General features: G+C 36.8%; 1 protein-coding gene across 8 annotated transcripts in view; it reads right to left on the reverse strand.

Annotated features, from left to right (window-relative positions):
• FANCC (FA complementation group C) overlaps positions 1-16,126 on the reverse strand; it is a 268,544-nt gene that overhangs the window by 81,072 nt on the left and 171,346 nt on the right. For all 8 annotated transcript variants that reach the window (XM_042913461.1, XM_042913464.1, XM_042913456.1 and 5 more), the window contains 2 exons: positions 11,116-11,229; positions 10,166-10,230 (listed from right to left, as the gene is read on the reverse strand). In XM_042913461.1, coding sequence (XP_042769395.1) covers positions 10,166-10,230; positions 11,116-11,229 — 179 coding nt within the window. The remainder of the gene's footprint in view (positions 1-10,165; positions 10,231-11,115; positions 11,230-16,126) is intronic.

Below are 16,126 nucleotides of genomic sequence, written 5' to 3' on the forward strand. Positions count from 1 at the left end.
TTGTTCATGATTTTAGAAGGAAAAAATTTCAGTCTTTCACCATGGAGTGTGATGTTAGCTGTGGGCTTTTCACACATTGTCTTTATTTTGTTGAAGTATGTTCCCTGTATTCCTACTCTACTGAATGTTCTTATCATCAAAGGATGTTGAATTTTATCAAATAGTTTTTTCTGCTTTAATTGAAATTATCATTTGTTTTTGTCCATCATTCTGTTAATATGGTGTACTACACCAATTGGTTTTTGAATGTTGAACCAACTTTGCATGCTAGGAATAAATCCCACTTGACCATGATGCAGAATCTTTTTAATTGCTGAGTTTGGTTGACTTGTATATTGCTGAGGATTTTTACACATGAATATTCATCAGGAATATTGCTTGCAGTTTTTTTTTCTTGTAGTGTATTTATTCTGATTTTGGTATCAGTGTAATGCTGGCCTCATAAAATGAGTTTTGAAGTGTTCCCTCCTCTTCAATTTCTTGAAAGAGTTTGAGAAGGACTGGTATTAATTCTTTAAATATTTGGTAGAATTCTCTAGTGAAACCATCCAGTTCTGGGCTTTTCTGAGCTTTCTCCTTCCTGTTGTAGATCTGTTCAGATTTTTAAATTTATGAGTCACTCTTGGTATGTTTATAAAAAATTTATCCATTTCTTCTAGATTATCCAATTTGTTGCAATATAATTGTTCATAGTAGTCTCTTTTTATTTTTCTGCAATGAGTTGTAATGCCTTCTCTTTCATTTGATATTTGTTATTTTAGTCTTCTTGCTGATTTTCTTAGTCTAGTTAAGGGTTTGACAGTTTTCTTGATCTTTTAAAAAATCGAATTCTTTGTTTTTTTCCCATTCTCTCTTTAGTTTATTTCTCCTGTAACCTTTACTATTTCATTGTTTTTGCTATCTGTGGGTTTAGTTTATTCTCCTTTTTCTACTTCCTTGAAGTATAAAGTTAGGTTGCTGATTTGAGATCTTTTATCTTTATTTTTTTAAACGTTTATTTTTGAGAGAGAGAGAGAGAGAGAGAGAGAGAGAGAATGCACGCACAAGCGGGGGAGGGACAGAGAGAGAGGAAGACAGAGGAACCGAAGCCGCCCGATGCAGGGCTCAAATTCACAAACCATGAGATCATGACCTGAGCCAAAGTCAGGCGCTTAACCAACTGAGCCACCCAGATGCCCCAAGATCATCTTTTTTAAACAAGATGTTTACTGCTATGTACTTTCCTCTTAGTACTGCTTTTCCCTCATCTTATACATTTTGATATACTGTGTTTTCATTTGTCTGAACATATTTTCTAATTTCCCTTGTGATTTCTTCTTTGACTCATTGTTCAAAATTGTTGTATAATTTGCACATATTTGTGAATTTTCCACTTTCCTTTTATTTTTTTTCAAGTTTTTTAATGTTTATTCATTTTTGAGACACAGAGAGAGAGACAGAGTGAGAGCGGGAGGGGCAGAGAGGGAGAGAGAGAATTTGAAGTAGGCTCCTGGCTCTTAGCTGTCAGCACAGAGCCTGATGCGGGGCTCAAACCCACAAACTGTGAGATCATGACCTGGGCCAAAGTCAGACAGCCAACTGACTTAGCCACCCAGGCACCCCTCTCCTTCATTTGTGAAGGATACTTTGCAGCATATAATAATCTTGATTGGCAGGTTTTTGTTTTAGCACTTTGCTATGTCATCTCACTCCCTTCTGGCCTTAATGTTTCTGCTAAGTAATCCACTGACAATCTGGAGTTTCCTTATATGTGCTTGTATTCTTGCTACTGTGAACATTCTCTGTCTCTTGACAGTTTAATTACAACATAACTTGCCATGGGTCTTTTTGGGTTTATTTTAGTTGGGAGTTTGAGCTTCTTGAATTTGGATGTCTAATTCCTTCTTCAGATTTGATAGTTCTCTGTCTTTTTCTCTCTCACTTCCTCTGTGACTCCCACAACACATACAATTGGTCCACTGGATGATGTTTCATAAGCTCTATGGTTTAATTAACGTTTCATTCTTTTTTCTTTTTATTCCTTGATTTGATAATTTCAAGTGACATGTCTTCAAGTTAACTGCTTGATCAGTCTATTGTTGAACCTCTCTAGTGAATTTTTCAATTCAGTTATTTTTTTCTTCAGCTCCAGAATATCTGTTTGGTTGTTTTTAATAATTTGTATCTGTTGATATTCTCATTTTGTTTACACATTTTTCTGATTTAATTTAGTTGTTTATCTGTATTCTACTGTAGTGCATTGAGTTCCTTTAGGACGATTATTTTTAATTGTCAGGTGGTTCATTCATAGCTCTCCATTTCTTTAGGGTAGGTTTGTGCAAATTAATTTTGTTCCTTTGGGCCATGTTTACCTGTTTCTTTGTGTGCCTTATTTTTTGTTGTGTTTTATGCAATTGAAGAAAGCCACTTCTTCTAGTCTTTATGCACTGGCTTTGTACGGGGGAACTTTCACTAATCAACCTGGTGAGAGAATCTGGGGGTCCTTTGAATCTTTTCTGGGGATGTGTCTTCTCTGGGCTTATGTAATTTCCCAGAGAGCTTGCCAGTTTTTCAGGAGTTTGCAATCTCTTCCTCCCTCTGGTGTTTGTCTGTGGTACTGCAGGTTCTCTGGTGCCACAACAAGCCACTAAGTTTTTGTTCTCTGCAGCCCCTCTGACCTTCAAAGTGGGCTGCTTCAAGTCAGGGGAGACAAAAACCAATCCCTAGGGTAGCCCCTTCAGAAGCTGGAACATTAGATACACATTCTACTCTTCTTTCCCACCCCCCAACCCACCCAGACAGAAGCTGTGAGTTGGGTGTTTTCTCCTTACACCAACCTCCATCTGCAGCACTGCCAGCTCCCTGGGGCTACAAAAAGCAGCGTAGGGCTCTCTAACATTCACGCTCTCCAGGTATTGAAAGTCTGCTCATTCCCCATCAGTGGTCAGAGTCAGGTAAGTTACCTGAGGCAGTCCCTCAGGCAGCCCCCCCAAAAGCAAGAACACTGAACATATTCCATTCTTTTCTTTCTCCCTCAAGGGACAAGCTACAAGCTAGAATTTTCCTCCCAGTCCCACCAAGCTGAGCCAGCTTAGGGGAAGGGCTACAGTGGTTGGTATAAAATGGCTTTCTTACCCATTTCAATATGGCCATTTTTGACTTTGAGCTTGCCTGGAGTATTGTAACTTCTTAATTGGTTTCTGGAGTTTTCAAAGGGAAACAAGAACTGGAGCTTCCTATTCTGTCTTGCTGACCTCACTCTTGAATTTTTTAAATGTTTATTTGTTTAGTTTTCCTCTTTTGGTAATAACTTGCTTATATTTCTTGTCCATTCCTTTAAAAACATTTTTTTATTGGGGCACCTGGGTGGCTCAGTCGGTTGAGCATCCGACTTCGGCTCAGGTCATGATCTCACGGTCCGTGAGTTTGGGCCCCGTGTGGGGCTCTGTGCTGACAGCTCAGAGCCTGGAGCCTGCTTTGGATTCTGTGTCTCCCCCTCTCTCTCCCCTTCCCCCCTCATGCTCTGTCTCTCTCTCTGTCAAAAATAAACATTATAAAAAATTTTTAAAAGCAGGCTTAAAGCTCTGAGCTGTCAGCACAGAGATGAAGGGCTCGAACTCACGAACTGTGACATCATGACCATGTCAGATACTTAACTCACTGAGCCACTCAGGCATCCTTCTTGTCTATCTCTATACTGGAGTGTATGCCTCTTTATGACTGATTTGCAGGAGGATTACTATACTTTGTATACTAATCCTTTATCTGTTTTACAGGTTGCAAATTATCTCCCAATTCTGTGGCTGATGTTTTCCACTTAACAGTGTTTTTGTTTTATTGTTTGTTTGTTCTTAGTTGAGTTTTTAAAAAAATCGTCAACTTGACATATTTTGGGAGGATGGTGTAGAGTACATACACATTGCCTCTTACTGATGTTTTAAGTCTCTTACTAAATTTGTTTTTAAAGAAAATTTTTCAATTTTTTAATTATTTTTTTCAATGTTTATTTTATTTTATTTTTGAGAGAGAGAGAGAGCACAAGCAGGGGAGGGACAGAGAGAGAGGGAGACACAGAATCTAAAGCAGGCTCCAGGCTCTGAGCTATCAGTGCAGAGCCTGACATGGGGCTCAAACCCACTTGTGAGACCATGACCTAAGCCAAAGTCAGATGCTTAACTGACTGAGCCACCTAGGTACCCCTCTTAATAAATTTCTATTATTCAACATTCATCTCAAGGTAAAATCAAAGTCTGCACCCGACATGTAAATAAATGACTGTAAATGTTTTCTATGTCCCCCTTTGAATTCTTCTTATTACTTTTTAGGTATAATTTATATATGGACAACTATTACCACTAATGATCCACTTTTAGGACTTTTCCATCACTTCAAGATCTTTTGGGCTCATCTGCAGTAAATCTCTGTTCCTATCTTTAGCCCCAGGCAACAACTAATCTACTCTGTCTCTATAGATTTGCCTATTCTGGACACTTGGTAAAAATGAAATCATATAATATATGGTCTTCTGTGACCAGCTTCTTTCACTAAGCATAATGTTTTGAGGTTCACACATGTTGCAGTGTGAATCAATAGATTGTTCCTTTCTTACTGAGGAACAGTATTCTACTGTGTGGACATAACATATTTTGTTTATCCATTCATGAGTTGATGGGTATTTGGGTTGCTTCCACTTTTTGTTTATTATGAATAATGATATGAATATCTGTATACAAGTGTTCACATGCTTATTAGCCATTTGTATATATTTTCTGATGGCATGTATTCCAATCTTTTGCCTATTTAAAAAAAAATTTTAATGTTTACTTATTTTTGAGAGAGAGAGAGAGAGAGAGAGGCAGAGTGAGAGCCGGGAAGGGGCAGAGAAAGAGGGAGACACAGAATCTAAAGCAGGCTCCAGGCTCTGAGCTGTCAGCACAGAGCCCGGTACGGGGCTTGAACTCACAAACAGGGAGATCATGACCTGAGCCAAAGTCAGATGCTCAACTAACTGAGACACCCAGGTGCCCCTGCCTATTGTTTTAACTGGGTTGTCTTATTACTGAGTTTTTCATATATTCCGGATAGGAACCCTTTATCAGATGCATAATTTGAAATTACTTTCTCACAGTTTATAACTTGCCTTTTCATTTTTTAAATGGTGGTAACAGACAATACTTATTTGTTTAATCCATCCAGTTAAGGTGGACCTTTGGATCATTTCTGGTTTTCAACTATTACAAAATTAATATTTGTATGAACATTTGTATACAAACATTTGTATAGAGGGGTGCTTGGGTGGCTCAATTGGTTAAGTGCCTGACTTTGGCTCAGGTCATGATCTCACCGTTCATGAGTTCAAGCCCTGTGTCGCGCTCTGTGCTGACAGCTCAGAGCCTGGAGCCTGCTTGGGATTCTGTGTCTCCCTCTCTCTCTGCCCCTTCCCTGCTCGCATTCTCTCTCGCTCTCTCAAAAATAAATAAACGTTAAAACAATTTTTTTAAAGAAATATTTGTATAGCAATATTTGTGACTACCTATGTTTTCATTTGTAGTGAGTAAATACTCAAGAATAGAGTGGTGGGTCATATGACAAGTGTATATTTAACTTTATAATAAACTGCTACACTGTTTACCAAGTGGTCATACCACTTCACATTCTCACAGACAGCAGATGAGAGATCCAGTGGTTCTAGATCTTCTCCAACACATATTGATGTAAGTGTTCCCAATTTTAGTCATTTGAGGGAGATACACTTGGTATCATTTTTGGGGTTTTTTCTTGCTTAATTATTTGATTGTAGTAAAACATACATAATTGTTATCATTTTAATCATTTGTATTTGGTAACCATTCAGTGCCATTAAATACACTCACATGCTGTGTACCTGTCACCATGATCCATACCCAAAGCTTTTCAGTATCCTTAACATAAACTATAGACCCATTAAACAGTAACTCCATTCCCTCCAGCCCCTGATAACCTCTGTTCTGCTTTCTGTCTCTACTGAGTTTGCCTCTTCTAGGTACTTCATATAAATAGAATTACACAATATTTGCCCCTCTGTGTCTGGCTTATTTCACTAAGCATGGTGTTTTCTTTTCTTTTTTTTTTTTTTAAATGTTTATTTATTTTTGAGACAGAGAGAGACAGAGCATGAATGGGGGAGGGTCAGAGAGAGAGGGAGACACAGAATCCGAAACAGGCTCCAGGCTCTAAGCTGTCAGCACAGAGCCCGACGCGGGGCTCGAACTCACGGACTGCGAGATCGTGACCTGAGCCGAAGTCGGTCGCTTAACCGACTGAGCCACCCAGGCGCCCCAGCATGGTGTTTTCAATGTCCATCCATATTCTTGCATACACAAAAATTTTATTCCCTTTTATAGCTGAATAGTATTTTCTATTGTACTTATATACCTTGTTTTGTTTCTCCACTTCATGTTTCATTGATGGGAACTTGAAGTGTTCCCACCTTTTGGCTATTGTGAATAATGGTGCCATGAACACTGGTGTATGGAGAGATATTTGTTCAAGTCCCTTCTTTCATTTCTTTTGAATATATGCCTAAGAGTGGAATTGTTGGGTCTTATTTTAAGTCTATGTTTAATTTTTTGAGGAACTGCCAAGCTTTTCCACAATGGCTGTACCATTTTACATTCCCATCAGCAAGACTATTCTTTCAGGAATCATCTTTATAGTTTGTTACATTCCCACCAACAATGCACAGGGCTCTACATTTTTAACTTACTTGCCAACATTTATTATTTGTCTTTTTTGTTTGTTTGTTTTTTAAATGATAGACCACTCTGGTACATGTGATGTGGTACCCATTGTGCCTTTGATTTGCATTTCCCTAATAACTAGTTATGTTGAACATTATTTCATGTGCTTATTGGCCAGCTCTATATCATCTTTTGAGACGTGTTTAAACAACTCTACTGACCATTTGGAGTTTTTGTTTTGTTTTGTTTTTTATAATATATTTTATTGTCAAATTATTGCCCATTTTTGAATTGAGCTTTTTGTTATTGTTGAGTTTCAGTTCTTTATATACTCTAGATTTTAATCCTTTATTGGATACATAACAAAAGTTTTCACTCATTCACTAGGTTGCCTTTTTGCATTCTTGATAATATCCTGTAAATTCATAAAAATTCTTAATTTTAATGAAGTCCAATTTATCTACTTTTTCTTGGTTGCTTATGTTTATGGGGTCATTATCCAAAAAAAAAAAAAAAAAAAAAAAAATCACTGCCAAACCTAATGTCATTAAGATTTTCTCCAGTGTTTTTGTTTAAGAGTTTTATAGTTTAAAGTTCAGATCCAAAGGATTCTATAAGCTGAAGGCAAAGACAATTTGTGATATAGCTTTAATTGGCAATAGCTTTACAAAAACAAAAAGGGACAAAAGTCCCTTGTTCCCAGCTTCTCTTAGTTAATAATTCGTTAAAAATGAAATGCTCACCAATGAAGACAACTTTGAATTCTCTTACACAGTGAAGAACATTTTGTAATGTGATTAGTTGCCTTTTAATTTGTTTGAATCTATTTGATTTGTTTAGTCTAGATTTTGGAATATTATGTTTCTTTTTTTTTAAATATAATTTATTGTCAAATTGGCTTCCATACAACACCCAGTGCTCATCCCAACAAGTGCCCTCCTCAATGCCCATCACCCACTTTTCCCTCTCCCCCACCGCTTATCAACCCTCAGTTTGTTCTGTTTTATGAATCTCTTATGGCTTGCCTTCTTCCCTCTCTGTTTGTAACTTTTTTTTCCCTTCCCCTCCCCCATGGTCTTCTGTTAAGTTTCTCAAGATCCACATATGAATGAAAACATATGGTGTCTGTCTTTTTCTGCCGGGCTTATTTCACTTAGCTCTAGTACCATCCACATTGCTGCAAATGGCCAGATTTCATTCTTTCTCATTGCCAAGTAGTATTCCATTGTATATATAAACCACATCTTCCTTATCCATTTGTCAGTTGATGGACATTTAGGATCTTTCCATAATTTGGCTATTGTTGAAAGTGCTGCTATAAACATTGGGGTACATGTGCCCCTATGCATCAGCACTCCTGTATCCCTTGGGTAAATCCCTAGCAGTGCTATTGCTGGGTCACAGGGTAGTTCTATTTTTAATTTTTTGAAGAACCTCCACACTGTTTTCCAGAGCGGCTGCACCAGTTTGCATTCCCACCAACAGTGCAAGAGGGTTCCCATTTCTCCGCATCATCACCAGCATCTATAGTCTCCTGATTTGTTCATTGTAGCCACTCTGGCAGGCATGAGGTGATATCTCAGCGTGGCTTTGATTTCTGTTTCCTGGCTGATGAGTGACATTGCGTATCATTTCATGTGCCTGTTGGCCATCTGAATATCTTCTCTGGAAAAGTGTCTATTCATGTCTTCTGCCCATTTCTTCACTGGATTATTTGTTTTTCGGGTGTGGAGTTTGGTGAGTTCTTTATAGATTTTGGATATTGGCCCTTTATCCAATATGTCATTTGCAAATATCTTTTCCCACTCCATCGGTTGCCTTTTAGTTTTGTTGATTGTTTCCTTTGCAGTGCAGAAGCTTTTTATCTTGATGAGGTCCCAATAGTTCATTTTTGCTTTTAATTCCCTTGCCTTTGGAGATGTGTCAAGTAAAGAAATTGCTACGGCTGAGGTGAAAGAGGTTGTTGCCTTTCTCCTCTAGGGTTTTCATGATTTTCTATCTCACATTCAGGTCCTTCATCCATTTTGAGTTTATTTTTGTGTACGCTATAAGAAACTGGTCTAGTTTCATTCTTCTGCATGTTGCTGTCCAGTTCTCCCAGCACCATTTGTTAAAGAGACTGTCTTCTTTTCACTGGATATTCTTTCCTGTTTTGTCAAAGATTAGTTGGCCATACATTTGTGGGCTCAATTCTAGGTTCTCTATTCTATTCCATTGGTCTATGTGTCTGTTTTTGTGCCAATACCATACTGTCTTGAGGATTACAGCTTTGTAGTAGAGGCGAACGTCTGGGATTGTGATGCCTCCCACTTTGGCTTTCTTTTTCAATATTACTTTGGCTTTTCAGGATCTTTTGTGGTTCCATACAAATTTTAGGGTCGTTTGTTCTAGCTTTGAGAAGAATGCCGGTGCAATTTTGATTGGGATTGCATTGAATGTGTAGATTGCTTTGGGTAGTATTGACATTTTAACAATATTTATTCTTCCAATCCATGAGAATGGAATGTTTTTCCATTTGTGTCTTCTTCAATTTCCTTCATAAGCTTTCTGTAGTTTTCAGCATACAGATCTTTTACATCTTTGGTTAGGTTTACTCCTAGGTATTTTATGGTTCTTGGTGCAATTGTAAATGGGATCAGTTTCTTTATTTCTCTGTTGCTTCATTATTGGTGTATAAAAATGCAATTGATTTCTGTACATTGATTTTGTACCCTGTGACTTTGCTGAATTCATGTATCAGTTCTAGCAGACTTTTGGTGGAGTCTGTCGGGTTTTCTATGTAGAGTATCACGTCATCTGTGAAAAGTGAAAGTTTGACTTCTTCTTTGCCAATTTTGATGCCTTTTATTTCATTTTGTTGGCTGATTGCTGATGTTAGGACTTCCAACACTCTGGTAAACAACAGTGATGAGAGAGGATATCCCTGTCCTGTTCCTGATCTCAGGGGCAAAGCTCTCAGTTTTTCCCCAATGAGGATGATATTAGCTGTCAGCTTTTCATAAATGGCTTTTATGATGCTTAAGTATGTTCCTTCTATCCCAACTTTCTTGAGGGTTTTTATTAAGAAAGGATGCTGTATTAAGTCATATATGCACATCAACTATCTGTGGCCTTGGAAATACTGTTTGTGTGTGTATGTATACTGTATGTATAACACAAACACATACACACACTCTCTGAACTGAGTCCTTCCTTTGTTTGTGTATCCCTTACTGTATGTGTAGGGATTTTTACTCAGGGTCACAAGGGACGTTGCATGATTTACTGCCCTAAAAAGCTGAAAGAATAGTGATTTAAAAAAGAAAGTTTCATAAAATTCACAAATTTGCCATGTATAAATAATCTCTTCACACAGAATATAACTGTAACTATGACATGATTTTCCTAAGAATTATAAATTTTTTCTCTCATAACCAAACTGATACATTTTGAAACTTGAGAAGGGGGATGTTTAGTTTAACACCTACCGCCTTTGAGTGTTAAATCCATTAAGATGATTCTCTCGGAGTTCAGACACTAATGATAAAACCATCTGTAAAACAAAATCAGTTGCAGGTTAACTCACACTGCAAAACAGGATTACATCAGTTCTATTTTTCTTGGTGTGAGTGATATTTCCGTTGAGATTCCCTACTCTCCCCTACCCGTCCTCTCCTTGTTTTACTTTGTCAAAATGAAAAGAAAGCAGTGCCAAGTCACATTTACAAATAACCTGGATTTTATTTTTAATGTCTGTTATTCTGCATTCCAATGTAAGCAAATGAATAATAGATCATTAATTTCCTAAGAAAACCAAACCCGTTAAAAAAAAACCACATTAAAGTTAGCTTATTTTTTCTTGCCTAATTTAGTACTTTATCTTTTAAAAATTCTATTTATGTATAAAGTTTCCAAAAGACCAGAAAAGTTAACAAACATTATTTAGAAGAGTTATGTTAAGATCATAAATTAAAATTTCTTGAATTTGGCTAAAATTCAAGGCAGAAGAAAACATAGCTTTAATACTAAGATGAGAATATATAACACTATTTACAACACTGTCATTTATTGAATTTTTTGCTTTAACATAAATTCCTATCAGGAATTTTAAATACAAAATGCGTCCAACAGTAAAAGGGTGTGTTTACATTGTTTAAGGAAATCTCTTCTTCCAAAAATCTTTGAGAGAATAAATGAGATCTGTTAAGAGAAGAAAGGGGTTGGGTGATTTAGAATAACCTCTCCTGGTTTCCCTCTTTTTTCTCAGAATCTCCCACCTCAGGTTTCTTCCTTATATGGCTATAAGTCTGCCCAAGGTAAGAAGAGATAAACAGAGAAAAGTTAAACATCTCTCCTGGAAGAGTGAAATATTTCCATTTACCCTTTTTGCTGATGGTACATTAAGCAACAAAAATTTCAATACATTAAAAATACTCACATTTTTAAGCAAACCAGAATAGTAATCTGCAGGTGCATATCCAAGACCTTGAATAAAAAGACCAACTTCTTTTGTATCAAATTTGAATGCTGACAGTACATGAGATAGCAAGCCCTTAAAAACATAAACAGAAAAAGTTATTAAAAGTGAGTGCAAGTGGCATGTGCTTATTACATATAATGCCTAGAACCCATGTCCTCTGTAAATGCGGTGATCTCTATGAAAGGAGTAACCTTAGTTTGTCCAAATACCCAGTTCATATGGATTCAAGATATAAAGAAATAAGTTGGCCTTAAAATTATCATATTAAAATAGGTCATTTATTTTACTATTCTATTTTTTCTCTTTATTTTTATAGAGAGCAAGAGAGAGCACACAGGTGGGGGAGAACATCTGGGGGGGTGGGGAAAGAGGGAGAGACAGAGAGAAGGAGAGGGGGGGATGGAAGGAGAGAGAGAGACAGCCAAAGAGAGGGAGAGCCAGAGAGGGAGAGGGAGAATCTCAAACAGGCTCCATGCTCAGGGCAGAGCTCAACACGGGCTCAAGATCAAGAGATCAAGAGTTGGATGATCAACCAACTGAGCCACTCAGGTGTCCCCAAAATAGATCATTTTAAACAAATGTTAACAGTGAAGCAAAAATAATGAATGAACAATGCTTACCCATATTAAGAATGTGATCTTTATTGTTTTTAACTCAGCAAAATATTTTTATCAAAGTAGATACAATAATTTAACACATGACAAGGAACACACCACAAATTACTAGGGAAAGATTATGAATTAATAAATGGTGCTCTGGGAAAAATATTTTAAAAAATTAGATTTGTACCTTATGTCATTCATTAAAATATACCTGAACTTAATGTAAATTAAAGGGATCAATGTAAAAATGAAGTAAGGGGTGCCTGGGTGGTTCAGCTGGTTAAGGGTCTGACTTCGGCTCAGGTCATGATCTCATGGTTTGTGAGTTCAAGTCCCGTGTCGGGCTCTGTGCTGACAGCTCAGAGCCTGGAGCCTGCTCAGATTCTGTGTCTCCCTCTCTCTCTGCCCCTCCCCTGCTCATGCTGTGTCACACTGTCTCAAAAATAAATAAACATCAAAAAAATTTTTTTTAAAAAATGAATGGGGAAGAACTTTGTAAACTGAAAATTAAGAGAGCAAATCATTGGTTGTTCTAAATAGAAATAAAATCTTGTGTCTTCAGAAAATAATATAAGCAAAACCTAGGAAGAATTTTAACAATAACATATAACCATAAGTAGTCAAATTCTTGTGCAAAATATCATATGACAAACACTAAGAACACACATAAAAAATGAGTATGAACAGATAATTCATAAGACAAAATACGAACGTGCAAGAAACACATGGATAAATTCTTCACCCTCATAAACTCAAAGGGTAAATTTAAGCATTAACATACCATTTTTCACTTAATGAATTAAAGATTTTTACAGACCTAAATACCAAATGCTCATCTGGGTTCTCTGAAACAGGTACTCTGTGTGAGCTATTAAAATATAAATGGGTATCCATATATCCTGCTGCTGTGAACCACACTGAGGCACCCCCAGAGAGTGTGAGTGGGTATAACACAGCCTATAACCCACCCCAAGCTTGGACTGCCAGGGCTATGTCTGCCCAGAGGTTTATAACCTGAACAAAGGCGCCTTATAGATTAATAGAGGCCTGCCTTATAGAGATCAACTTGAAAATATATATTAAAGGTTTTTTAAAAGCATTCAGAAGTTTTAATGTACCTGGCACACATTTAAGGAAATAAACCTAAATATGACGATGGGGATTATACTCAAAAGATGTTCACTACAATGTTCTTTCTCAGTGAAAAATGTCTAACAGCAGAGACTAATTTATCATACCCTCATTCAGTGGCTCATTGTAAACCATTAAAATGTTCATAAAGAATTTATGAGAGCATTTTAAATGGTTATACTACAATTTTAAATGAAGAAAGGAAGATGCAAATTTTAATACACAGAAACAATCTCATCAATTTAAAAATAATCCACACCATACATGGAAATGAAAAAATAATGAAGAAACTATCATCAAATATTAATAGTCTCTGTGATGGTACTATTATGGACATATATTTTTTCTTTCTTTCTTTCCTTTTTTTTTTTTTTTTTTTTTTTGTTCCTTTAAGAGAGGGAGAGAGTGCAAGCAGGAAGAGGGGCAGAGGGACGGAGAGAGACAGAGAGAGAGAAAGAGAGAGAATATCTCAAGCAGGCTTCACGGTCAGCACGGAGCCCGACACAGGGCTTGATCCCACAACGCTGGGATCACAGTCTGAGCCAAAACCAAGAGTCTGACGCTCAACCCACTGAGCCACCCAGGCACCCCTATATTTTTCCTTCTTTCTATTTTGGTATATTTTCCAGTTTCCTATGCATGTATGTGTACTATTTTTATACTCGGGAAAAAAAATTTACTTTTTGAAAAAGTGTTATACTTGGAAACATTTTGTTTTTTAGTAGTAGCTTTATTGAGATATAATTCATATACTATTAAGTCTACTCTTTAAAGTATGCAACTCAGTGGTTTTTCATATATTCACAGGGAAATAAGCCACTTTATTTTTTTTCTTAACTCCTGCACTGCATTCTGTAAATACACATTACAAGATAAAATAAACTTGTGTATGTGCATCTAAATTTGTGAGTCCATACACATATACTTAGATAGGACTAAACCTAGGGAAATAAAATAATATAATAAATTTCACCTACCATCACACTTAATAAGCATCAAAAACACCAAAGGCTGACTCTCCCTCACTGGCTTGTTTGAAGCTACATAGGGCTGTAGGCTCTTTGGCCCCTCAGGACTTTACGATGTCCTACTCTCTCTGCCATGAAGGTTCTTCCAGACCTGTTTAAATGTCACTTCTTGAGGGAATTCTAACAGTTAAGACAACTAAAATTTACTGAGTGCTTTCCATGTGTGAAATATTGTGCTAAGTTCTCTAAGTATGGCATCTCAGTTAAAATCCCAGAAATCAAATTTTTAATAAAAATTCAATTAAGCAAGTTTCAATTAAGCCACCTATAAACAGGTGGCTACTATCATTATAATTCACACGATTGACCCTTAAAAAGTTAAAGCACAAAGTACTACAGACCTAGTTGGCATAAAAAGTAATGCAGTGTATGTACAATAGAAGGAAACTGATTTCAAGGCTGCAACAGTTAAGAATCAGTTACGACTGTAGATCCTAAGGAAAACCATGCCAAGGCTTTCCCCTATAAATCCAGTGCCTCCCAGAAGCACTCACATCCTGGGCCTTGGACCAATGAGTGGAGGCTGGCTTCCCAAAAGTGCACGAGTTACTTTGGTAGCTGAGCCAATGAAAGTTTAAAAAAAAAAAAAAAATCTAGGACATTCAATAGATTCAGAGGGGGTGACCAAGGATTGTAACTAATTCCTGAGAATGTTTAAAGTAGCCATAAACAGTTCCCTAGATAGTATTCACAATGCCTGTATTATGCAACACCTAAGGTCTTGGAAAAATGAAAACAACCTAATTGTCAGACCTGTCCTGGCCTAAATTCCCAAAATGATATAGGTAGAAACTGATTTTTAAAAAATCAAATGCTATAAATATTAGTTCCCCACCCCGCTGCTTGACCTGTTTAAAAAATAAAAACAAACAAAAAAACCCATACTGTAATATTCAGTGTTGGCAAGGATGTGGTGAGAAGGGTACTCTGCTGTTGTTGGGAGCACAAATTTATAAAGCCTTTCTGGGAAGTCACTTGATGTTATGTAGCCAAAACCTTAAAATTCATATCCTTTAACCCAGTTATTTAATTTCCAAGAATATATCTTAATGAATGTTTTAGGTTCATAAGCAGGATTACTCATAACAGTGAAAAACTGCAAGCAACAAAAGTACTCCACACAACACTGAACTGGTTGAATTCATCATGGTTTATCCAACAGTGTGAATTATGTTGTAAAAAGATATTTAATGACCCAGGAAAAGACAATGTAACAATTTAAAAAGCAAGGTGTCAAACTGTGTTTGATGTGATTTTAATTTTGTATGGAAAAAAAATGCTAGGAAGAAATGTAACAAATAGTTAAAACGGATTTTTTTCTAGTAGCGATTTAAAATTTCTTCTTTAAACTATCTGCATTTCCAAAGTTTCTACTATTACCAAAGCTGGGGTTACTTACTCTATGGCCAAAACTTATATAAGGAACCTCCCTATATCCACTCTGCATGAGGCAGCTTGAATAGTTTTTTTTATCGTAACAATGCAAATCTGATTGGTCTTCAGCTTAAGATCCTCTACGGCTTACTTTTTATCATAAAAAATGTTTTGTAAAATAAAATGACATGCGGGGAGCCTGGGTGGCTCAGTCTCTTGAGCGTCCAACTTCGACTCAGGTCATGATCTCACGGTCTGTGGGTTCAAGGCCAGCGTCGGGCTCTGTGCTGACAGCTCAGAGCCTGGAGCCTGCTTCCAATCCTGTGTCTCCCTCTCTCTCTGCCTCTCCCCCACTCTCACTTTGTCTCACTCTGTCTCTCAAAAATAAATAAATGTAAAAAAAATTTAAAAAATAAAATAAAATTACATGCTTTAACTTATGTCTGTTTTTCCCATAATTCCCTAATACAAACTGCTATGGAGGGCCAAGAGAGTTTTATTCCTGGATAAAATAAGCATAGGTCCTGAGAAACAGCATACTGAGGTCTGGCTATGGTTACATAACTTCCAGACACCTCAAACTTTAGACCTTCAAATCTCTTCTTTAAAGTAAACTTAAAAACTGACAAGCACTTCTCATTGTTAAGAATTTTTTTTACTGCCACCTAGTGGCTACCAGAAAACCATTAAACACAAAACCATTCAAGATTCTGGAGGCATCTAACGCCTGGACAAAAATTCATTCCTACAGTCGTATGATAATTGATTCTTTTGTAAATGCCAACAGAGCAGTCTTGGAGATTCTCTATTTCAATCTTCTCATTTTACTAATGA

Source organism: Panthera leo, chromosome D4 (genome assembly GCF_018350215.1).
Source record: "Panthera leo isolate Ple1 chromosome D4, P.leo_Ple1_pat1.1, whole genome shotgun sequence".
Lineage (NCBI taxonomy): Eukaryota > Metazoa > Chordata > Mammalia > Carnivora > Felidae > Panthera > Panthera leo.